Source organism: Balearica regulorum, chromosome 4 (genome assembly GCF_011004875.1).
Source record: "Balearica regulorum gibbericeps isolate bBalReg1 chromosome 4, bBalReg1.pri, whole genome shotgun sequence".
Lineage (NCBI taxonomy): Eukaryota > Metazoa > Chordata > Aves > Gruiformes > Gruidae > Balearica > Balearica regulorum.
Window position 1 is genome coordinate 68053844 of NC_046187.1, and position 26820 is coordinate 68080663.

Sequence of the window (26820 nt, forward strand, 5' to 3'; positions counted from 1 at the left end):
TTGCTACAACTCATACATATTTTCAAAACTACACATTTTTGAAAAATTGCAAGTTTTACCCAACAACTGTTATGTATAAATATTTGTAGAATTATTTTGGTTTAGGGTACAGAATATCTTTGGAAACATTAATAAAAAACTTAAGTTAGAAATGTCCTTACTCATAATTCCTTCCCATTTGTCAGAAGTTTCTGAGAATGCTCTCTTAGGACCCAATTCAACCATGTAGGAATAGTGCCAATGAATTCAGTTCACTTCTTACAAACTGAAAAAGAGAGAGGACTGTACTGTAATAAAAAAATCCTAAAAAGTACTTGAGAAGACTTCTATTTTAGTACTGTCTTACTTGAGCCTTCATCCTCACTCTCACTCACAAGATAAAATCTGGAACAAACAATAAGCATTAAACTTCGCTAAGAATTTTTTGAAAAATCTTTTCTTCAATTTAATCAACCGTAACTCTCCAGCCTGTTTCAGTACAGCCAGGATTTCATCTTGCATCTTTAAATGTCTTGCTTAGTTAAAAGTTCAAATGCTCCACAAAGGATATCTAGCTCTGCTCTCGGTTAGGGACTCTCAAAGCTACTGTAATAGCAATTTAAAGCAGAAAACACACCATGCAATCAGAAGGCAATATAATAGTTCTGCTCATAGTCTTAAAAAAAGAGGTAGGAAACTTAATTCCAAACAACTTACTATTCAAGGGTTTCAGTTTATTTGCATTACAACAATCTTCTTGCTTATGAAATTCCAATAAGAAAGTATTTTTTGTTACAAGATACATTTGTGTTTAATAAACAACAACATCTCCCTGGCAACAGCCTCAAACTGTTATCTTTGTAGGATCAGACACCTATAGAGTTGTTCTGCCAGAGATTTAGTAGTTAAGCACCGATAATAAGGATAATAGGAAATATGTTAATATAATCTCCCTCTGTCTCCAAGTGTGCTAAAGAAAGAGGCTTAAGAGCATAGCAAGTTATCTCATGTATTTTCCATTATTAACATTTTATTCATATTATTTCAAAGTCTTCCACGTAAGGGACAAAACCTGAAGTTGGAACCAACCACCACAAAGGCCCAACAGAAAGATGCATGATAATAACAGAGTTATTCATATGCTTGCTCTGACAGAAGACCATGCCTATCATCATCAGGCTGTGCAGAATTCCCACAACTCATAAGTCTCATGAAAGAAAAAACTTCTTCTACTGTATGTTAAGAACTGATTAATACAAATCAGTTTGTTCAAAACAGTTCAATCCATAAAATGCCTGCAAACAAACGATGGGTTTTTGTAATAGTGGGTCTTTTTTTAAACATAAAAGCATCAGTAACAATCAACACAAAAACAAATTTTAAAAGTGGTCTTTGAAGTAAACTTCTGATTCTTATTACTGTCAAAAACAAGCATGCAAATTTACTCAAAAGATAAAATCCATGTAATATTTGCATTATCTTCCTTTCCATATCTCTAACAGATGCTTTTAAATGTATTTCTTTAAAAATGGAATAATATTCAGATTAGCATTTACACAGGGTACATATGCTTAGATCAATAAAAGAATCGATATTTAAGAGCTATACAGAAAAGGCTTTTCATTCATTGTAAGCAAAAAAGGTTTCCTTCAAAAAATGTACATGCCTTATTTTCCCTACAAAAAAAAATTATAATAAGTATTTCAAGTGTCTTGTGTGAACCCACAAACCACTCCTGAAACTACTGTAATTTTTCAGACAATAAATTGTGAAGAAATGGTAAAGTAACAGCCAGTCCACAACAGCAGGCATTCTGTATGCCATAATACAGAAAAAAATAAATAGAAGAAGTTATACTAGGTCACATTTTAGACCACCTAATTAACTCTGATATTTTTTCCTTCTCCTTCACATTTTGATTATCCCTAAGAAGTATTTTCCTGTATTTGCTGTATGCTCCTTTATATTGTATTCAAAAACATAAGAAACAGTATCTGAGCTCTCATAAGTATTTCCCATCTATACTTTAACAGGCTCCACAGCAAGCTAAAAATCCTAGGAACTGGAAACAATACCATTAAGAGAAATAAAGTGTACTCCTACAATAAGCTAGTCTCACTCACATTGTGACTTCACACAAATCTTTTAAAGACAAAGGAGATAGTCAATTCATACACATGAAACTGAGTCCGTATGCAGCCTGCAGCAATGTAGTATCATTTAATCAATGAATACTTCACACTGGTAAATGACTCTTTCAGTCTTTAAAAAAATAAATCATTGCACTGTCATTGTATATCCACTCATGCTCTGAAATATGTGAGGAAGAAATCAGAAAAAAAAGTTCAAAAGTGGTTGCTTACTTCACAGCAAGAAACTTCTGTGGTAGATAACTAGATTAAGCACCCTGTTAAGTCTAATATGGCTATTTTATTTTAGAAATACTTTAACACATTGTTTCCTGTAAGTTCATTTATTATTAAAAATGAAGACAGAACATTCATACACGCGCACAGTCTAAGGTCAGACCTATCAGAGTCATAGGTCACTGGAGCAGTAGTCTGGGATTTGGAAAACCAGTATCCAATTCTTTGCTTTGGTATGAAGCAGCGTCCCCTATGTAAAGAGGAATTTCTGAACCATCCTTATGCATTAACTCCTGCACTACTTGTTGAGTACCGTATGTGTTCTGGAATATAAGCAGTCGACTTAGAGATTTCAAGTGATGCAGAATCTACCCTTCAGGATCAGCTGAATCACACCACAAATAATATGTATTTTTTTCAACACTATATCTTACCTTTGCCTTTTTGTAAGATCCATGAACAAATCAGAGATTTTTCTTGTGATCATGTCCCCGAACAGAACTGGATGAAAAAAATTTCTCACCACAAAGTAGACTTTTCAGACTTTAGATAATTTTTGTAGCTCTTTTCCATAAAAAGCAAAACCACCTCCCACCATCACCACCACATTTCTGAAAAAGGCCGACATCAGAATTGAACACAATATTTTGTCATTTTAGTACTGCTATACACTTTTCCTTCAATTGATAATTCCCTCTATGCTTCATTAACCTTCAGTCTTTTAAAAACTTGAGTTTCTTTATTTTGGTGTTGACTCTTATGTGCAGTATTTACTAAGACCCAAAGATGCCAAATTATGCCCTATTATATTTACAACCAGAATCAATAAATGCCCTACTTACACACGCAAAGGTAACATCACACCCAAGAATCTCTGCATATATGTAATAATTTTTCTATATAGTTGAACGAGCCATACCTCAGTTTAAGTCTACATAAAGGAACCCTTGAATATCACAGCAGAAACTACAGTATGCACCACACTGTCCAGCTGAACTGACCCAAAGAAAATAATATACAACAAATACAACTGAAGAAAGGAGAATTTTAAGTTAATCAAAAATTTGTAGCTGTCACTGAAAATGGGTATGCAACAAGGTTCTGAAAGAAGAATATCCCAAGAACACACACATCTGTTTAATATTACAAGCCAACTGTCAACATCCTAAGTGAAGTTTTCATTTAATATTTTTTCTTTCTTGATGTTTTACCTTTAGTCAATGCCTCGCGAGAGTATCAGCTTTCTATAAGAAACCGTTAAATATAAAGAAATGTTATTGTAGCATGTTTATAAAATCATAGTTCGAGAACTTTTTATTTTTCTAAAGCCTGACCACAACTTAATTATCTGCAGGACATTCCAGGCTCACAATTGCAAGCTCCAGTTCCCAAGCAATTTTAAACATTATCTACTGTACAGGACATACGGTATTGCAAATACCACAACATGGTAGTGTTTGTAAAAGTCAGTATTAGAGCCTTTAGACATGGTTTTTATTTTCAATAAATAGTTGTTTCCCTACTAATCATTAAATGATTTTCATCACCATTACACATTTGTCTTTCACATGTCAGTTTGCTATCATAATTTATTTTTAATATAAGCGAACTAGTTATAAAAAAGACAGATATAATGTATAACATGCTTTATGCTATACATAAAGCGTCATAACAGTAAGCAGTATGTTCCTCTGCAGGTCACACAATGTTTTGCTGCTTTTCCAGGAAAGAGTAACAGCAAGAGAAAAAACTTGTTAAATGGGAGATAAGATAGGGGGAAAAATGAGATCATTAGCTTAGCCAAAAATTCTCAAAGGAAAGCTGAAACTTCTTTAAGAAAGAGAAATTTGAACAAGCCTGGAAATTCAAAATTGTTTCTACTCTGTAAGAACATCCAAACCACCTGAAAACAAGCAAGAAAAAAAGAAAACCATCATGCAATTATGTCCATCTGAAAAACAGCAGACGATACAACACCTCCAGAACAACTCAGAACACCAAAAGTATGTTTTTCTCCCCAAAATACCAATACTCTGTAGAACACCTTGGTTTCAACACACTGCTGACAAATACCCCTGTCTTCCTGGCCCTTCAATCAACCTTCCCCTCCTCTGGAGACTGTTTGAGGCCTCTGGCTACTTTGCCCTCCCCAGCGCGCTGCCGCCATGGTGCCCACATGAGAAGTCCCCATCGCACTCATGGTGGGTTGCCGTACAACCCGGTGCTCAGTCCTCAGCAACTCTTTTACCTGCCAGGTCTCAGGTGTGTATTTTATTTCAGAAACCCCCACAAGTCCTGCAACAACATTATTCCTGGCCTTCTAAATGTAGTGATATTTTACTTTCACCTTACCTAAATATTCGAGGACTTTTTTTTTTACCCATTTAAAAAAATAAAATAATTGAATGACCATATTAGAATTCTAATTAGAATATTAGAATATCACTCCATGTTAGAGCTCTAATAAACTTATGAGTCAAACCAAGACCCCTTCTCTTATTTTCAACCATAAACCAACATAATGTTTAAGAGCTTCTGGATATCCTCACAGAACCTTCACCGACATTCACTTGAAACCCATTTCACACTTGCTATCCTACTGAGATATGGAGAGGTGGGAAACACCAGTTAGTTGCACCTTGTACTACAGAAATGAAATATTCAATTTAGTATCAGTGCGATTACATCCACATTCAAAACCATTTAAAAGTCAACCAAAAAAGGAAATATCCAGTGGGAAACTTCAAGCTATTAATAGTGGAAAAGCAAAGATTGAAAGGAAGCTGGATTACATTTAACTATATCTGGGGTTTTGTTTTGTTTGTTTTTCAAATGCTGGACAATACCTACAGAAATGGAATAGAGTTAAATTTGAGCAGATGCAGTACATCTGCTCTTCTACTGCTCTCATCAGTCTCCATCAAAAGGGAAGGCAGAGTAGGCAAAAGGGTAAAAAGGGACAACAAACATCTCAGGGCTGGTACCTGATCACTATAGAACGTCATTTTTTGGCAGACAGAAAGCTTTGACACACCACCCTGAAGTCAGGAAACTTACATTTTCAAGAAAGCATCCATCATTTAAAACTGTATGCAATTATATATAACACTGATGTTTTCAACACTGAAAAACATTTTCCCAAAATTGCTGGAAACAATTCATACCTCCAATTTTCACCCTTTAATTGCTTTCCCTGCTGAAGCTATCATACCAGGTTTTAATATTTGCCAGTCTGAAAAATATTTTCAAGTACAGTGGTCTGAAGTTTCAAAGACAGAGCATATAATTACATAATCTTTCACTGAAAAATTATATCCCTTTGTCTACGGTGAGACACACAAAAACTTAATCCACCCATTACCAAAAATCACAAGGAATCAGCTCACCATTACAGCAATAACTAATCCTGATGATCAAAACCAGCCCCAATTAACAAAAACACAAGTGTCAGTACTACTCATTGAAAGCAATGATTTGTAACCAGTATTTGTGAGAAGTTGCAAAATCTTTATGCTTTGAAATAGCTGTTCCCTGAGATTAAGAGGGTTTAAACTTCTTTTGGTGATCACACATGTGAAGCATAGCTAGCATCCTAAACTACAGTATCTCCCCAATTTATTAATATTTCAATACACTTCACAGTTCAAAGCAATGAATGCGTGTGATGACTCAGAAATTCTGTTCACCAACTGTCAGAGAAGAAAACTCTTTTGTCCAAGTCTAGATATAGCAGAAGCTAACAAAAGTAGTACTGTTCAAATGTCCAAGAACATCCCTCTTTATCTAACTTAACGAGCAGGATACACCATGCACGCAGAATATGAAAACTGCAGGATGCTGGGAAGAGCTATGGGTAAATTCTTCTGTGGGCTACTATCCACCAAATCCATCACAAAACCAAAACCAAACCAGAAAACCCCCAAAACCCAACACCCCCTCCAAACACCCCCCTCAAACCCCCTCCCCCAAAAAAAAAGAGGAGGAGGAGAATCAGAACCTTAAAGTTACTAATTTCCAGAGAAATTAGCTTTATTCTGGCTATAAATATCACACTGATATTCTTTTGAGTCTGCTTATTGTTAAGCTAATTTCTGTCCCAAAGGAGAGATGATATTTTTAAAAATATATAGAGCGCAGAGCTTCTAGCAATGACAGTGTATCAAAGTACTCAAAATAACGAGCTGCTCTTGCTCCAAAATTTTTGATAAAGAACTTGGAGAAACAGCAAAAAGCATAAATGCATCAATTAATTTAACTAACCTGTAATTATTAAGTTTCATTCATGCTGTTCCTTCTTCCACTTCCTATACTTTCTTCCCTATTTAGATGTCATCTATCGTAACCACTATATCATTTTCCTGGGTTTTTTGTTTTGTTTTGTTTGGTTGGGTTTTGGGTTTTTTTACACTCATATTTCTACTTCTCATGTTAGACTGTCTCTCCTCCAATCTATGTAATTCTGTTTTTTTCCAGCTAAGCCTGCTCACTTTCTGCTTTTTCTTCCACTGTATCTCTCCAGCCATTCAGATGCCACAGGACCCACCACCGTGCCCCTAGCCCGCCTTTCTCCTTCTTCAGATGTCATAGTAATGTAACCTATCTTTGAGAAAATGAGGCTATGATAAACCTCAGCTTTCTTCTACTTCCATACACACTACAAACTTCCATAAATTCTATCCTTATCTGTGGCAAGATGACAAATCAAGAAGTCACAGGAGGTGTCAGTTTAATGGACAACCATCATCAGGAAAGAGTTCATAGTGACAAGCTACATGATATAACAATTCCTCCAGCAACTGTACATCAGGAAAGAACCTCCCACAACCAACCTGGAAGGATGTGAGCACAAAGACACATCCTCAAAATGGGAACTGCAGCCTTAGATACTTTTGGACTCCTCAGCACCACATGAGGTCCAGTTAGTCAAAACAAAACTAATAGGCAGCTAAGGAAAGTTGTCTCCCAAGCCAACTTTCAATCCTGGTGTCCGGTTATTTTCAGAAAGTAATTCCCACGGAGTGAAGAATGTACTTAAAAACAAACAAACAAAGCCAGGGGGGACAATGACAGACATTTGCACAGATATTTCCCAAAATGTAAGAGTTCATAACTCTTCCCCCAAGGCCAATCTATACCCACATCACTGTTACTGATGTCAGTTTTGCTAAAACCAGAAGCATCACATGGGGAACATCAGTGATTTGGCATTTAATTCTATTGCATTAAACAAGGTCATTTTATTCCTCTCCAAAAACCATCTAAAAAAAAAGTAAAAAAAAAAAACAAAACCAAAAATCTTTCCTCTGTTATTTCCTTAACCGGCTTTTTACATGCTTTTCCTCTACTAATTAAAATTATCAAGTACTTTTCCTTCCATCTCTCAGGCTAAATTTCTTCTCTAACAAGGATGAAGGAAATGAGAAGTAAAAACAATAAATGCTCATAATAAAAAACTAACATTAACCATAATTTGCAGAGGGGAAGAGATAAATCTGAAATACTAGAAAGCAGTACACTGTAACTCCCCATTTGAAAAAGTGTAATTTAGAATTGTATTTTCTGCTTAGAAAACAGAAGATCTATGTGCACGTAAACCAGTACAAAATGCAGCACCTTTGGTGAACTTTGAGGAAAACAGTGACTGTTCATAACTGTATGTGGAAGAAGTCAGAATTAATTCTAATGACCTCAGCTATGGGCCCAATTTATTAGAACTTACCTCTCATTAAAAGTTAAGAAGTGAACTGAAATATCACTTGCTGTCCAAGATTTTGCACAGTCATTAATTTCTAATAAAGACTATAATTGTCTATACCATAAGCAGTATATATTTCCCTTGCATCCAAATATTCTCTCATGGGAGTTATTCTTATGTAATCATTAGAGTTAGAATGATCATATAAACTAACCTTAGTAAATCAGGTTAGGATTTTTTAGTTTGACTATAAAACCAAAAAACATTAAAGCACACCATTTTAACCATTTTTGGCCATTTCCCTCACAGCACTGGGTAGTATCAGCTATACAACTACAACAGAAGTAGTTCACTACGTGACCATGCAGTCTTTGATGCATTGCCTGCGTTCTGCCATGGACTTTAATGGTACTGCTCTTGGATATGGAAGTTTTCAGGATTAAGCACCATTCAGGTCTGTTCTAGACCTGGTAAATACATGTCCCATCCTATAAGAAGTTAATAAAGCAAGCTGGCTATTTCATTATTTTGGATATTTCTCAGTCTTTTAGAAAGCTTAGATATAATTTGATATGTTCTGGAGACACCAACCTGAACTTGACTCAGAACCAGCAACATCGTAATTACTGTCATATTCCAATAAAACATTTAGTACTCAGCATTTTTATTTTCATATACCTTTTACTTTTAGAACAGGGATGATGTCACTCCCTGCATCAGCAGAATGGTATCTGCCCACCACCAAAGCTACTATATATCTGAAAGTAGGCAGGGGAAAAGCTTGTGGACCTCCCAATCTACAAGCCAATTCTTTTTTCTTATGATACTAAAATGGTATTAAGCATAAGGAATCATTTGTTTGAAATGTAAATCTAAGCATCTACTAATGTTTTTCAAGCTTTTTTGATTTGTAAGCCCCTATAAATTTTCCAGTGAGGGTGCAGACTTGTCTCTCTCAGCGCCGTGTACTGGCTACTGATTATATACTGTAACCAGACCCATTATACAATTTCAGTGGCTGAATTTTATTCTTGGTACCTCTTCAACAATTCTGAATAGTCTGAAAGGGATTAGAAAGCACATATGCTTAAAAACACTTTTAATTGTGCTATGCCAATAATTATATCATGCTATTCAAGGTGGTCCTACATGGCCAATTTGGGGGACCAGCTACTGGTTTGGGCATTCCACATACTTTTTTAGGCTTTATTAATGCAGTGACAGTGGGAAAGGTTAAGCCATTGTAAACACCATACACAAACACCCCCACCCCTTTTTTCTCCTATGGGAATGCTCTAAATACCAAACTGTGCAAAGATGCAGGAAGATCCCATGTTTGGGACCAAAGACAAACATCAACTCTCCATCTCTTCTAATAGCAATGCTATTTTGAATTATGCCATGGGCTGCATCCAAACAATGAGGTACATTGGACTTAGGTAGGTATGTATGAAAAGCTGTTTTACTCAGAGTATGCAAAATTTTAAAAACACAAACAAGCCATCATGAACCTACATGTAGCCAGAGCAGAATACTACGAAAGTCAGGTGGCCTTGTAATGAAAGGGTTGTTCAAAATTTATATTCAATGTCATTTGTTCTGGCTTTCACAAGAACTAGTTTTGGAGACAAGTTTTATGTGGGATTTTTGCTCCTCATTACATATCTGTACAGAGCAGATGAACATATTTTTGATGTGAATATTGGCCTATCATACCAATTTTTTGAAGAATCACTTAATCATCCTACAGAATCCATACACAGAAGTTATATGAGTAACAGATGTTGGACACATAAGGATGCCAGATTCATAAGGCTACAACAGCTTCAAACAGACATTTGATCATTCAGAAATTTAAAGACTTACAAACATTTAACCTTTCAAATTTTCCGTTCTCAAGGATATGTTTTCATATATGTCTGGTACTGCTTTTGAAGAATACAGGCTCCAGCACTTCATTTTTCACCTTTCGCAAAACCTTAAAGAAGAGATTCTCCCTAGCAAAACACAAAATTTCATTCATGGCTGCAATCAAGCTCACCATGACATTCTCCTTGACCATATATCTGCTTGACCATTAGTTTACCTTTATTTCTGTTAATAGGCTGTAGCAGCCCTGATTCCCTTTCTCCAACACATATTGAACAGTCAGCAGTAACAAAAAGTTCTCATTGCTTCAATATTTTCAAATAACTAAGAAAGAAGCATATTTGACAGATGATATTCCCAATAGCTCATACTTACCATAAAAAGGTAACAGGAAAGGCTTAAATAGTCAGAATTTCTAAAATTGTCCCAGGACAGACGTTCAAGTGCCAAACACCCTCCAAAACTGACAATCTTTTAAAAAATCCAAAGCTACAGGTTTAGGACCATGGTAAAGCTGTGAAGAAGTGTCACAAACTGGGCCCATGCTATATCTTAACTGCTTATGTTTGTCACTGAGCACTTACTTCAAGCCCAACCTTTATTTAATCCTTAAAATTCTTCAATCACTTAGTACATCAACTCAGCTTAACCTCAAATCTGATACCATACCAAGGATCCAATGTATTAGGTTTGAGTGGCAAGGTTTTGGTAGCAGGGGGGCTACAGGGGTGGCTGCTGTGACAAACTGCCAGAAGCTTCCCCCATATCCGACAGAGCCAATGCCAACTGGCTCCAAGATGGACCTGCCCCTGGCCAAGGCCAAGCCAATCAGCGATGGTGGTAGTGCCTCTGAGATAACGTATTTAAGGAGGGGGACAAGTTGCTGCGCAACAGCAACTGGAGAGAGGAGTGAGAAGCCACAAGAGGAACAACTCTGCAGACACCAAGGTCAGTGCAGAAGGAGGGGAGGAGGTGCTCCAGGCATTGGAGCAGAGATTCCCCTGCAGCCTGTGGAGACCATGGCGAGGCAAGCTGTCCCCGTGAAGCCCATGGAGGAGGACAGTGGAGCAGATATCTACCTGCAGCCTGTGGAGGACCCCACACTGGAGCAGATGGATGCCCCAAAGGAGGCTGTGACCCCGTGGGAAGCCCGTGCTGGAGCAAGCTCCTGGCAGGACCTGTGGCCCCATGGAGACAGGAGCCCATGCCACAGCAGGTTTGCTGACAGGACTTGTGACCCCGTGGGGAACTTACACTGGAGCAGTCTGCTCCTGAAGATCTGCACCCCGCAGTTTGTGAAGGACTGTCTCCTGTGGGAGGGACCCCACACTGGAGCAGGGGCAGAGTGTGAGGAATCCTCCCCCTGAAGAGGAAGGAGCAGCGGAGATGATGCGTGATGAACTGACTGCAATCCCCATTCCCCACAGAGAAAATCAGGAGTGAAGTTGAGCCCAGGAAGAAGGGAGGGCTGGGGTAAAGTTGTTTTTGATATTTGGGTTTATTTCTCATTATCCTAATCTGATTTGATTGGTAATAAATTAAATTAATTTCCCCAAGTTGAGTCTGGTTTGCCCCTGACAGTAACTGTTGAGTGATCTCTCCTTGTCCTTATCTCAACCCATGGGCCTTTCGTTATATTTTCTCTCCCCTGTCTAGCTCAGGAGAGGAGTGATAGTGCGGCTTTGGGGGGGGCACCTGGCCTCCAGCCAGAGTCAACCCACCACAGCTACATAAGCCTGTAAAAGTACGATGAAATGCAAACTTTAATATCCCTGTATAATACATTTTAAATAGCTATGTCACTGTAAAAGTCTAAGGGGAAAAAAAAAAATCCAAAAAAAAAATCGCTGCTTTTGTTTTAATTGACCAAAAAGCCCTAGCAAGTACATGATGAATTCTAACAGTCTTTTATAAATTGCAAGCAATGGAAAGCCTGTCTCTGTTATTGTAGCTTTCTTGTACAGAATCCCTCAACAATCATTTCTTACCTGATCCTAGTCAATATGTAACTGGTGAACAGGTGGAGAGATGCCAAAAACATTCACCATACATACAGCATTAGTCATCTTTCATTACATATCAGGCAACCCAATGGTTGTACAATGCAGCTGACAGACCAAAAAAACCCAAACCAAATAAACAGTGATGGGTCAATGCTGGGGCAAAGAAAATCCTTTCAAAAGTTCACGGCCGTAACATTCATCTCTGATTTAGATGAGCATCCATAGGCAACCAGTTGTCACAGTTTAACAACATCACCAGCAACAACAGTCTCTGCAACTAACATTGCAATGGTTTTAGATAACCTCATAATATCCTTGTGTTACCAACTTAGTCTCAAATACACAACCTTCACCAGATCACTATAGATGGCAGCAATACCGTATACCTAAGCACAAAACAGTCAGCTTTGAAAAATACAAATTACTACAGAATGTTGAAGTATTTTTTGTGACTAGTGCGTAATACCAAAAGCACACAAAATGTATCCTCCCATCTCTAAATCAGTTTCCACACACAATATTGATTCAAGTCAAAGCTCTTGTATTCCACATTCTCTGCCTCCTTCAATCCACTTAAAAAAAAAATCATGTTAAGTTTGAGAATGTAAAACAGGACTTTGTAACTGTATCTCCCAGGTGCAATGAAAATTTACAATAAATACAGAAGCCCACTGCACAGACACAGAGCTTTCTTAGGAAAGAAAAATTAAATTCAACAGAAACTAAGGAACTACTACAACTTTGCCAGCTTCTTCTCCAAATGCTAAGCACCTTCAATCTTCCTTCTTAAACACCACTTAAGAGTCTGTCTACAAAGACCACATGCACACAAAAAAGGTAAACATTTCCACCGGCCTCAGATCCTACAGCAAAACTCATATTCCTTTGGAGGGAAAAAGGAGGAAGAAAATATACTATGTATGACAGAGAGAGTTACATTGCTTAATACAGTTCAGCAAAGTGCTCCAACACATTAATAATGTGACAAAAAACCTCCGTGGGATGGACTAGAAAGGAGAACTGTGATCCTACAGGCTGAGCACTTACCCAGCCCCACACTCCAGCTGTGCTGCCTCCTGTTTGGACCAGAGCTGGCTGCCACTCCTGCAGCTTGGAGCATAAGCAAGGTTAGCACAGCTCAACCTGCCAGAAGCTAGGCAAACCCACCCAGGATATAACATTGAAAGGAGCAGGTCTGCGTGTAGACTCTGCGTAAGTATTTCAGGATTTCCGTATTTGCATGTCAAATGGACATCTTCAGCTGAGGATTTTGGGTTTGTCTAGTTTGGAGAACAGGAGGCTAAGGGGCGACCTCATGGCTCTCTGAAGCTTCCTGAGAAGTGCTGAGCTTTTCTCCCTGGTACCCCGTGACAGAATGCGTGGGAACAGTTCAAAGCTGCGCCAGGGGAGGTTCAGACTGGACATCAGGAAGTATTTCTTTACTGAGGAGGTGGTCAAACAGTGGAACAGGCTCCCTAGAGAGGTGGTCGATGTCCCAAGCCTGTCCACGTTTAAGAGGCATTTGGACGATGCCCTTAACAACATGCTTTAACTTTTGGTCAGCCCTGCATTGGTCAGGCAGTTGGACTGGATGACCATTGTAGGTCCCTTCCAACTGAAATATTCTATTCTATTCTGCAACCAAATAAGGCATAACAGAAGTGGTGACTAGGTGTAGGTTATTCACAGTCTCCACTGTTATCCTATACGGATTCTGACCGGTATCTTTCATGACATGTTTTAAAGACAACACTAGTTAACCATTTGATACGTTGCTCAGATTAAACAATAAACAAAACACTGTACATAGACGTGGAAGAATTCACTAGCTTTTGGGGAGCTTTTTAAAAAACAAGTATGTTAAGGAATTAATGCATCTATCAAAGATTACATTTGGAAGCTAAGTAGCATAGTGTTGGCAGAAGCAGCTAAATTTTTAATTGCAAGGCTACAAAGTATTTGAAAGAGCGTTTGACACATACATAATCAAACCAAACTGTATTTGGCTGAAACAAGCAATTAAAATTATAATTTATTTTACTACAAAGCTTATTCCTCTAGCTGCAGTTTCAATGTTCTATTCGCACATGAAAATGGTGGTCTCTGGTCTGGCAGGTTTTTGGCTCACTGTCACAAATGTAACCAAGTTACAGGAGCAGAGCAAGGCCAATCCATCTCACTCCTACTCACTGATCAGCATGTTGATAGGAATCACGTTCAGACGTGCTTCAGCAACACATTTTTAGCATTGGTTTCTTCTTCAAAGTAATTGTTTACGTAAGTACCATTAATTAAACTCATTTTCCTCCTCAGACAGGCTGTTCAGCTCATCCACGTTGGCATTAACCATTTACTTCACTTGAAGCTCTTGTAATTAAACGAGATACTTTTATCTGCATCTTTGTCCTTCTTTCTGATCCCTGGACAGTGTCCCAAGGAAACTCAGAAAGGATGGATCTCAGAGAGAAGACTGGGGCCAGTAGGAAATAGCAACTGTGAACAGGGGGAAACAGAGGACTAAGGCAGGAGGAAAAGGACGTAGCTATAGCACGCCATCACTGCATGGGACTACAGCTGGACAATGAGAAGAAGACGAAGGTGAGGCCAGGCTTGAGTATGAACAGAACTGAAGAAAGAAAACCAAAACTAGGAGGAAGCAAAAGCAAGGGAGCATTGGGGGTAGGAAGGGAAGAGAGAGGAAAGACTAGAAGGGAGGAAGAAGTGGGTGTGAGCCTAGTCTGAGGCTATAAATTATTTGGAATACAGACATTGAAACTGAGGAGGAGGAACCAAAGCACAGACAGAAACAGTACTGGAGGCAATGGGGCAGAAGGTGAAAAGCTTCAGAGGGAATGAACAGAAGTCTGTAGCTATAAGAGTATCTAGAATGGAACCTAAAACCCTCAGATTTCCTCTTGCTTCCTCTGCTACTGCAAATAACTCTGAAACACTTTGGCAAAGTATCCAAACACCTTAGAGGATAACACCTTATAAGGTAACAACCTGCCCTCAGCATCTGCCAAGTGCTGGAGTTCTGAATGGCAAATTTAAAATGTTGCGGCCACGTTGATGACGCAGATAAATGTCAACATGATGCCCTGTGATAAAATTCCCATTTCTTTTAGGATCCTAGGAATTTACAGACACACAAACTGTGTTCAAAATTAAAAGGTGCCCTGTTCTGGAGTAAGACTGAAGAAGTCTCTTCTAACACAGCAGAAGGTGGAATATCTTTAGTTAAAATCAGGAGATGCAGCGGGGAAAAAAGGTAGATCTCATGGACCAAGATCTTGAATGTCGTTTCATGGACTGGTCTGATCACTGCAGATAAATCCCTACCACAGAACTCACAGTTGATACGTCACTTAAATAAATTTTTTGTAATGGTTAATAATTATAAGTTCATTTAACAGGTACCCAACTTGACACCCTCTGCTTAGGCCTCAAAGCAGTCACTGAGCTACTGAACATCAAACGTCAAGTGTTACAAAACACATTAAAGTACTCTCTCAGAATTGGGAAAAATATAATGAGCACAGAAATGTGACATTAATATCTGTGCTGGAAAATTAAATTATTCATAAGTTTCAAAATAACAGAACAAGACTATTTGTACTTTGTTTTGTCCTAAACTTGCATTTGCATTCTGTAAGCCTGTCTCCTCAGTGTACTGAGCATTCTTCTTTCAGTTTCCCAAAATATGGTTCAGTACCTTCCTAAACATGTTATTCAAACCCTGCTTTGGGACTTCCCCCCCTGCTTTTTACTTCAGTATAGACAGCAATAATCTGCAACAAATTTGTTTTTACAGCACACTGTGCACTGAGGACTACTAGCGATGCTGGTCAGCTTTCACCTCTGTAATCCCTTAAGTTCTCTGTGCTCACCTTTTCGAGTCTTAAAATGTTCAAATTACCTTTTTACATGTAATTTGTATAAACTGGCACTTTACAGCCGTACTGTGTGACAAGAAAAAAATACTTAAGACAGCGTATACAGTGCAACATTACAAAACTGATGCTCCTATCAGCTATAGAAGCATTCTCTTACGTGGCAAGTGGCATGAGGAAATACTGGTGTGAATACATGGGCGGCAGCGGCACAGACTGAAGGAGAGTCGGTTTCGCACGGTTCGAAGCGCCAGCCGGAGCAGGAAGGGGGCGCAGCCAGCAGAGCCCCCCGGGACGGCCCTGCGAGCCCCGCCCGGGAGGAGCCGCGCCGGGGGGAACGCGGGCTCGGAGCCTTCCCCAGCCGCCACATCAGCGGCCGGGCTCCCGGCTCTCACGCTGCGCTCCCGCCCTCCCAGCCCACATCCGTGTGGGAAAGAGCTGCCCCGGGGTTGTTTGCGGGCGACTCCGGGGCCCGCTCGCTCGCCCCGGGCCCCCGGGGAGAGCTGGACGCGGCGTCCCGCTCCAAGGCGGGGGTGAGGGGGGGGCGGGCTGCCCGCGGCGGCGCCCGGGCGGAGCCGCTGACGGGGCGCCTCAAGCGCAGGCCGCCGGCGGGCCCGGCTGCCGCTCGTCCTCCCCCCGCCCCGGGGCCCGGGTGCCTGCAGCCGCACTCACCACCTCCCGGGCGCGGCTGGTGAAGTCGCTCTTGGAGCGAGTGGCGCTCCGCTTGAGCAGCTCATCCCTGGCGCTGTCCCCCGCCGCCACCCCCAGCGCCTTGTTGCGGGTCTTGACCGTCTTCACGCTGGCCTTGAAGAGCAGGGTGATGTCCACCGCCATGGCGGCCCGCCCCCTCAGCCGCCGGCCGGTGCCGCCGCGCACTCTTCCCCGCGCAACGCGGCCCCGCGCGGCGCGTTCCGCCCTGCGTGGGGCTGTGGGAGGCGTCGCACCCACGGGGCCTTCTCTGCGCTCCCACTTCATCCATTGCGGAGCCAAGCTCCTCGCCAGCCTCCGCGGAGCCCGCCTGGGCCGGGCAGCCGGTGCTGGAGCTGGGGAGAGGCGTTCGCCGTCTGCCCTGGCAGCTGAAACCGCGGCGGCAGTGCTGGGGCCGGGCTGTACGCGGCTCCCCCCCACCTGGCTACTGCCTCCTCCCGTCTAAGAGCGACTTTGCGGAATAAAAGTTTTACATTCCAGCAAAACTTTGACGTCTAGACCACCCTGCTATGGCGTCGTGGCAGGTGTCGCCAGGTGGTGCTGTTATACGCAGTCTCCCAGGTTTTTAGCTGGGCAACTTAGTCATGGCAGGACAGGTTAGTTAGAGTTGATAAATACATGTTAGCAGATCTGCGCTGGGATCTGGGATTGGTGCTGGTGCGAGATTCCCCTAGGAAATGGTCACACGTGTATGTCCCCTAATTACGAATCCCTGAGCTGTGTGTAGATGCAGCAACCTTGTTCCACCAGCAACGTGCAGCAATGATTTCTCCTCCACCAAGAAGCCGACCGCCGAGGCCCTCCGGCCTGCTGCCATCCAGCACTGGGACGGGATCACGCTGGCACCTGGAAGATGTATCACACAGTCAGCTACGATACAGTGGAGTTTGAAACCTGAGTCTGAAGAAAGCTTTGTGAAATAACCTTTGTTATTGTGGCAACTTTACTACCATGTTCTGTGCGGTAGACTAGATACATGAAATTGTGTGGCATGGGGGGGGGGGGGGGAACTTTTGACCAAATAACCAGAGGTGGTGTTATATCTATCTGTCTGTCTATCATCTATCTATCTATCTCAACACCACTGGTTTTATTTTTATATATATATATAAAAACCCATATATATGCCATATAATGCTCTGGGATCCAGCAGATACTGTGTAGTTTTTAACTGTGCTCTCACTGACCAGAAGCACGTTCCCCGAGACAGTCTCCAAAGAACACAATTTCAAAATCCTGCCTCTCCCCAGCAGACTGGAACTTAATCAACCACAACTATTTTTTCCTATCTGCTCCAGAGTATGGGGCTTTTTTCCCCTGGTGATAACTACTCTGCTTTCAGTTCAATTCTCATCAGTTCAGCCTTAGCTATAGATTAGTGGTTGCCTTGTAGTTATATTGTGATTAGTATTTATTCATACTTTGTTATTATTGTTCTATTTTAAATTGTGTGTTTATCGTGGTATGGAAATGTATTTCTAATTAAAGGAATAGACTGGTTTAAGTCCCTGTCCTCGGTGCTGGATTTACCATGAAAATATATTTAAGGCATTAAAAAAGTTGACAATGAAGGAGATTAAACTTTTCATTTTGATTGAACCTCGAGCCAAATGCCTTTGCTCTTCCAAGATTAAGAAATTCAGTATAAAGATACTCTAGCAAAGGATATATTTAAGAAAGCTGTTTGGAATTTACACATAGTAAATCAGATACTCCCAGATATGTTTCCTAAAATTGATTGTTTTCCCTTTCTTTGTATTACCAAAACCAAAGTAAGCACATTTGATAAAATTCCAGGAATGTCTTGGTCCCGCTGACACCCTCAGTCTGAAACTCCCTGAAGACACTTCTGAGACACGTTCACCAATGCTACGTGTTAGGATAGTTTTCATGTGCTGTGGTTCTGCCATCCTTACAGTAACTAATGCCTCACTCCACAAACGCGTTACTTCACAGCCACTTGCACAGGTCACTTCTTGCCAATAGAAATAAGAAATTCACAGCTTGATCCATGGTAGTATGCTCCTGAAAATGTAGGTAATAGAATTAACCTCTGGGTTTGTGCATATTCAGCTACATAGCTTGTGCCAACATTTAATGAAACTAACATTTACACTCCCTTGAAGTATTCCCATTTCAGTGGACATTGGATAAGAATCTATAGATTTTTGCTATTAGAGCTTTTTTTACATTTAAACTGTAGAAATATGGAAGTTATTCTGAAATTTTGAACTTCACCTTTTCTTCCTGCTTTTAGAAAAAAACCCGTAAGTTATTGGTGCCTATGCAATGTTACAGTTTACTCATTTTCTAATGAAATTTAGGTACTTTAAAATAACTGTAATACTCCATACATTTTTGGATGAAAAAAAGAAACTACAGTTCATTAAAGCAAAGTAAATTTTAATAGACATGCTATAGTTTTCCTCCTAACTTTGCAAAGATTGGAACACATGCCAAAGCACTGTGAATATGGTGAATACTCCCACTGAGTTGAACAGAACCGCACATGGCACAGTTAAGCACGTAACCCTTTTACTGGATCGGGGCCTTACCTGGAAATCCTCTGGGAACAAGATTGTGTCTTTATTTTTACTTTTACTTATTTATTTGTGCTTTATGTATGTGACTGGTAGTTACTGAAAAACACCCCAAAACAGTAATAGTAATATTACACAACCAATTTTGAACCCGAACGGTCTTAAAACTTCCATTTGGGCACAAGGAAATAGAGAAAGACACATTTTAAAAGAAACACAGTATTAAAATTCCATAAAGCTGATCTCATCTGTCAGAAATGGACTGAACAGTTAATCTGGCAAAGGTAAAAGTTAAAGAACCTTTTTAACGTGAAAGAAGGTTGCTGAAATGGTCTCACTCATTAGGTATATAATACCCAGGGCCTCTGCTGTAGAGATAAATAGATAGCTTTGAAGATTACAACTGCTTTAAAACCAGTTGCTAAGAAGTGGTGCCCAGAGCTTTTATTTGAACTTGATCCTAGCTTCCTGTATGCAGTAACTGCATCCACTCGGAAGTTTTTTGCACTTCCACAGCCACCTTGTTTTGAAAGTTTAAAGCTTACTTTGGAGCAGATAGGTTTCAATAGTACATGCTGGAACTTCCTGTAATTGCTAAAAAGACTAACCTTGAAATTTAAGATTTTAAGGTTGAGGTGAAATTCCATAACACACACAAAGGACTACAGTCGCACCACGAGCAATGCAGGTAAGTCTGTAAGAACGCCTGCACTGTGCACTCAGTCGTGCCTCAGCAGGAGCATATCTGGAAGAGGAGGAATTAGGAGTTTGCAAACTACAACAGTTTTGTGTGCAGTGTGAGGACAGCATGCTGATCATCAAGTCTTGGTGTACCTGCTTCACAGGCATGTCTGGTAAAATGTTCTGGGCAAACCTGCCAGTGAAAAGTTCAACGTTTCCCTGTGGTTATCAGTCAATGTGCCCATTAAAGAGGGGCTGGTGGGGTTCGTCTCCACTCAGAGCCAGGTAACTCCTCAAATTGTAATTTCCTTTTGTGTGAAAGGTAAACAAAAGGGTTAAAACTCCTGAACGTCTTCCCTTCCCATGCAGACCAGCTACAAAGGTCCTAATTAGGCATGGACAATAGAAAATTGCATGTAGTACATTTTATACATTTCATATTTTTTCTGGCATTAAACCCAGTAACTTTCTGTGATAGCAGTGTTGCAAACTGAACAAAATGTGAAAAGGAAGGCAATTTGCTTACAGTGCACATTTGTAATCAAGACAAATCAAAAGGGGAGAAGCTGTATTTGATGACTGTTTAAACTTTTAAGCTGGTAGCATGGATGCTTATTGGCTTAAACTCAAAGTAAATACAACATCTTTGTGGATGTGTAAAGAAATCTTCTTTGGCATTTAAAAGTAGGATTGGAAGACAGTGCAACCTGTGCAAAGGAGGTATGGTCACTGTGTACAATGAAACAAAGTTATGTGGAAAGAATAGATATGAAGAGCATAGATATAAGCAACTTGTATTGTCTGTGGCAACAAATATTGACCGCTAGAAACCAGTTCAATTGACGGTAACATTGAGGATCTGTTATTCCTCTTGAAACTAGACCATCACACCAAAATTTACACCAAAAATAATTACAAAAATAGAAACTCCTTATGTAAAATAGATTTTTGCCTTAAAATATATCTGTATATATGATGTCTAACAATAGAAACTCAGGGAAAAAATGATAACTTGATTTTCTGATTGTTCAGAAGCATATTTAATTCTTGGACATGTTGTGTGTAAAACCATTCTTTAGTTGTAATGTAAATCCTAACACAATATATGCTAAATCCTAACATGATATATGCTATCCAAAGTCCTACTGTTATTTTTCACGTGACTTGAAAATGTTATCTTTTGGTCTCCAGGGGTAGGATGCACATTGCACGTATTTTTAAGAAAAACATTTCATGAATGAAAAATGTATTCAGACCTTCCAAAACCACTGATTTCAGAAATCCTGAAAAAAATTATACCAATTCTACGTTGCATATACAAGAATCCCACATGTCTCTTCACTGCTAGACGTGCGACATTTGCAGACTTGCATATTCTATAGTTTAACATACTCCTACCTGAAGAGCTTCTTCAGGAAGCTCTGGACAAATGATGGCAGTTAGAAGAACAGGAATTTAAGAATGAAGAAAGAAATATAATGAGCTTACAGGAAAGATGAAAAGTGGAAGAAGAGATGAAGATAAGATCCATACCAATTCAAATCTTACAATAAATTCAAGCTGGGAGCAAAATGTAATGAAAAAAATAAAAATTAAGAGCTTGTAAAACAAATATGGGACTGGAAGGTCTTGGGGCAGGGCACAGACAACTCCATGTAGCTGAATTTTAAGCATTGTTAAAATATACGTGGCAATAACCCATTCGAGACAAAGTGAGCCATTTGAACGCTCTCTAAATGGCACTGAGGAATGTTAAGAGGCAGCTTTGGTTAAGCACAGGAATGTCCAGGTGTTTTAGGCAGAGCTTGGTTTAGTGCCTAGTACATTCACGACCTAGTTTGCCGCTCACAAGCATCCTTGAGTAGACGAACCCTTATAAATTGAGCAGCAGCCAACACAAAGGAATCTCAATGCAGAGTTCTTACAAGTCTAATTTAATATAAGTAGTGAAGAGAATGAATATCCCTAACAACTATACATGTGACTGTCAGCCTCTGGGGCCTTAGAAATGGGATACGATGAGCACAAACCAGACAGGCCTGGATTTTGCACACCACTGCCCACCATACTGGACGCAAGAGGATTTGGCTTGAACATATATATGCAATAAATATTATATATGTGGGATACTCACATTGTCCCACAGGCTCTGAGTTACTGGCAGTGAGCAGAGCTGAAAGCATATATGCAAGAGATCCTTTAGAAATTCCCCAAGAAAAATAATGTTGATATGCCTACTGTGAAAACAGTAGGACAGAGGTTGAAAAGAGACACTTTTCAGGAACCATCCTACTATGAAGACTGAAAAGCAGCGCAAACACAGCAGTTCCCCATAACACAGTCCAGATGATTAAATTTATTTCTCCAGATTCATGGGTTTAGGAGTGAAAGCAACCTGGTTACTCTCTAAAATTCCAACCCCTTAATAAAAATGGAGAAGAAAAAAATCTGTTATAAAATATTAAGCTGAATTTCAGTCGTGGAACACAGTACAGAACATAGTCATGTCTTACATTAAAGAGGAACTGTAGTTAAATGTGATCTTCCATTGATTCCATATTAACAACGTGCGGAAGTGATGGTGGGGTGGCCCTTACAAGAGGATGGGTAGAACAAAAATGCAAAAAGGGTAGAAAAATTAAATGTAAAAAAACCTTACTTAAAGAGTTATTTTAAAGGAGAAGAGGAGAGGAAAAGGAAAGAGCTTCTCTCAAGTTATTTACAATGGTATAAAAAGGAAATTGTGAAATATGGACCATTTTTGTTCAATTTTCTCATAAGAAACTCAAATCCTGGTGTGTACATAACAAACCATGATGGTTGGATGAGCATTGAATTTATGTTATTATGAGTGCCTTAAAAGTAAAAGAGGAAAAATCAAACTGAGATTTTCATTCTGTTTCATTGGATGTTAACTGCAATGACCAACTGATATGTCAGAGAAACCGTATCTTTCTTGATGCCTGAGTGCTCCCCACATTTATAGGGTCAGAAATAACAATAAGCCAAATCAAAGACATTTCCGTTGTTGGGATTTGAGTCAGGCCCAGCATACGTCACTAGAGATCCTACAAAGTCTTTGCCAAACCCACAAAGGACTGGAGTAATTCCATAGCTCCATTCTGACATTTCTGAGGTTAGGCAATGGCTCGCTATCTGCTGAATATCGTGCAGATTAGCAGTACAGTGGCTTGTCGTAGTGGCTTTCACAATAAATAAAGCACCAGTAAAGACACCAAATTAATTGGCATTGCAGTACTCAAAATTAAGTTCTCTTCAGTTCTATTGCTTATGACTTTAAGCTTATGTATGTTCTCACAATATTTGCCTAGTTTTATTACAGCTAAGCTCCCTGAACTTTGTTGTGACCCAGTTGCACAAAGCACTAGTGTGGGTACAAGGGAAGGGATGGGAACAAACAGCTTGGGGAAGACAGGGTAGAAAGGGTCTGCAACAGCCCTGGCATATATTGGTTTAATCTGTCAGTGAACAGACCCAGAAAACAAACCAGCATAAATAAACCAGGCAGACTAGCCTAACAGAGAATAATTTTATTCTCATTCGTATCAGTTCAATTTAGTAACCACAAAGCCAGTGGAAGAGGCATAGAAAATATGGCATCTGACTCTATTCTTGCTTATCTCAGTAGAAGCAGGAGTTAAACTTGTTGTAAATAGATGTCAGAGCACTTATGGCATGTTTACAGCCTGCATAGCAGCACTGTATAGAGATCCCTGAGCTGGCTCCAAGCAGACTAGCGTGTGCGCAGCGTATGGGATTCAGTGCCCAGAATGTTTTCTGCCAGGGTGTAATGATATCCCCTCAGCCTTTCAGCCCAGACTTGTACAAAGGCATTATTATTGCTATACAGAATGTACCTGACCTGATCGGGTCTTAGAGCCAACTTGTTCTTTTCGTGTTGATGACTGAGAGTCAGTGTCTGGGCTTTCCTGGTCATCTGTCTTTTCCAACTGATGAACCTCCAATTTAGAGCAGAAATTCTTCTCCTTAGCCCTTAAGGGGAAAAGAAGGAAAGAACTGATACTCCTTAACTCTCAATAATCTCAAAGTTGGTACATAGTCTCAACTCATTCTCTAGCCACTTCTACAACTGGTAGTCCTTTGGGCAAAGCGTTCTGTGGATTCTAAGGGACATCTCTGATGGGTGAGATGCATCTCCTTGCAGTACCTTTCTTCAGAGTCTAGTTTAGACTAGACTTTCAGCTTAGACTAGGCATCTAGTTTCAAGGCAGATGATTTTAGGTTAGATGAATGCAATCTTTCTTATCATGGTACTTAATGTAATAAAGATGGAATATGCCAAAATGGAATGATTCAATACTTCCTTGAGAACACTGGAGGGAGCTCACAGAAAGAGACAGGGAGAAAAGAGAAAAGGTGGCAAGAAAGAGAAGTCGTTCCAGTAATGCGAAAAGTTACATGACTATTTATACCTTTAGACTGCGTCCCATTTCAATCCATGTACAAATGCAGGAAAGAGGTATTTTTGTTTGCATTAAATGCTAGTAATTCTTTGTATCCTGGCATCACTGTAACTTTCTATTTTGAACACGTATCTTTAGAAAACACACATAGCAGACCTTTTCTTTTTCATTTAAATTGATGTTTATTTGAGTTCTCTTGTTTCTGTTCACTTGGCTTCATGCTCTGCAGTCTGATATTTAATCTAAAATGAGGGAGAGGGACTTTGGCGAACTGTAGTTATACATCCCCTAGGAAAATACCATCATCTTCAGTGAACACAATATAATGAGGAGGTGTCCTATTACATAATTGAGGAGGCATTGTCTTTTATATGCATTCTGGTTCACTTTTCACACTAAATTAATCTTAATAAGCATCTGCTTTGAGTAAAGAGAGTTTTGTGATATTTCAACCGTGACCTCTCTGGAAGTCCAAATGATTTCACTTTACATTTCAGACTAGAGTATTCTTTTGAAACATTTCCCTTTACTATATGATAATCAGTGTGTTAACATGAGCTGATTAATCCCATCAGTCTAACACTGATACCATGGCTCTTGTGCCCTTTCCCCAATAACCTCAATGGCTGCAAAATCACTGGCTTCTTAAATGAGTTCAGGGCAATCCTACAGATTATGTTATGCAGTAGGTCAAACATGATGATCACAATGGTCCCCTCTGGCGTATAATCTATGAATCTGTAACTCAAACTGGAAGAAATACAAATAACTGCACATAGCAGTAACCAAAGAAATAAAACTAGCTGGTTTTAAGATAGAGCTTGATATATTTATGATTATATCAGCTGGTTGCCTGCAATAGCTGGAGCATGGACCTGGTGGCCCCGCAGTCACTTCCGGATCTATTTTACTGTGTTTCAATTGCTCATCAGCTTGCTCTCATTTTTTATATTTATTTTAAAACAGTTTTTGATCCAGTTACTAGGTTAACAAATTAAAGATGGATTTTAGCTTTTTAAAGAAAGGCTCTCTTTCATTTCAGATGACAGACTGAATTGAGGCCTATGAATAATGCTTGTGTTGACCTGCCAGAATATGTCTTAGCAGCGTTGAATTCTCAAATACCCAGGCTGAGCTTATTCATTTTGAAGTCAATGGGAGGGAAGGCAATACAGCCCAGTGCTGAATCAGGCTGCATTTTAACGTATCAGTCATCATATACTGGCTTTTCTTTAAAAAATAAGAAAATCTTTGCAAAAGCCACATTTTATTTTGTGAGTGTGACTTTTGCTATATAGTTTCTCTGCTTAAAATTATACTACCATACAGCTTGTGTTAAAGAAAATGTTTAAAATTTGCTGCAGAGTTCCACAGTTACATCTCTCTCCTGCCCTAGTAGTTTGTAAGACTTGACAGAGTTGCAGCTCAGAGAAGAGCTGGACTGGATGAATATGGGAAATGGAGACATTTCCAAGAAAAGTAGGAAGTGGGTTTGGTAATTTATTCAGTAACACAGAAGGATCTGGTCCAATTAAAACCATTGGTAAAATTTACACTGGCTCAGGGAGAATAAATACAGGGCTAAGCATTTTAAAAAGCAAGCTTCTTACTTACTCTGGAGATACGTCTCAGATCAGACAAAAGCAGATTCTGGTTCCTGTTTGTCATTAGCAGTTTCATGGCACTTTTTAATGGGATTGAGATTGGGAAAAGGATTGTACACCATCATGTCTTGGCCAAATTTCATCTACAGTAACTATTTTTAACCAGCTTAATTTCTTCCTGTGGTTTCCATTATTTATAGTGTTGCTAGGTTATACTACCTGTGTTTTCCTCAAGATATACTTGCCTTCCACTGGCAGGTGACTAGCTCCTGATATACTTTTCCTGCCTCATGGAAAGTATTATGGAATTCTATAGGTATTTGTGAAACACTTGGAGATACTTATTTATAAAAGAGCTTGGAGATGCTGGTTTAAGCTCATTATCACTGTAAATCTCAATATGTAAGCCAAAAGCTTAAAGCAAGAGCATACTTTTCTGCTCTTCTAGAACTCTAACATGAAGTTAAAGTATTTCTTTTATTAAGGGTTAATATTTACTGTATGGCTTGTATTTCTTTGTGTGCTTATTGGCAAAGCGCCACAGATTGCTTACACAGCACAAGAAGCAAATGCACAGACTCGGGGCGCAGTTACATCGTCTGTGCAGGTAACGTGAGTTCAGGCTGGTGCTGAAAGACCCATCCTGCCTGTTGCCAGCCCTGGCAGCCTATGCCCATGTGCTGTCAGTACCACTTGTGTGGCTGCCCTGTCAACCAGATCAGCTTGCATTTTCTGTAGGCTTATATTTCCATCAGATTGGCTTGCTCATGACCACAAGTGCCAGCACATTTAATGCACTGAGAGTGCATAAACAGAGGCAACCGGGAGGTTAGGAGTCTCTTTTTCAGCAATGACCCTGTGTAAGTACGACATAAACTGATGAGGAAACCGCACCTGTGATTTTTAAAGATCACTAGTGATTATGGCTGCCTCTATTTCTGGGTACCTAATTTAAGATATCTTTAGAACATGTGAAATTCAAAATCCTATGATAACCAGATCTCATCCAAAAATGTGAATAATTTCTGAAAAATCACACC

At 39.7% G+C, this 26820-nt stretch overlaps 1 protein-coding gene across 2 annotated transcripts in view; it reads right to left on the reverse strand.

Moving 5' to 3' along the window:
- STX18 (syntaxin 18) overlaps nt 1–16926 on the reverse strand; it is a 73006-nt gene extending 56080 nt beyond the window's left edge. Inside the window, exon 1 of one of the 2 annotated variants that reach the window (XM_075752497.1) lies at nt 16475–16926. In XM_075752497.1, coding sequence (XP_075608612.1) covers nt 16475–16777 — 303 coding nt within the window. In that variant the 5' untranslated portion in view covers nt 16778–16926. Of the gene's footprint in view, nt 1–15962; nt 16078–16474 lie in introns of those variants that run through there. The other variant, XM_075752499.1, reaches the window with a different exon arrangement.
- Between the last annotated feature and the right edge of the window lie 9894 nt (nt 16927–26820).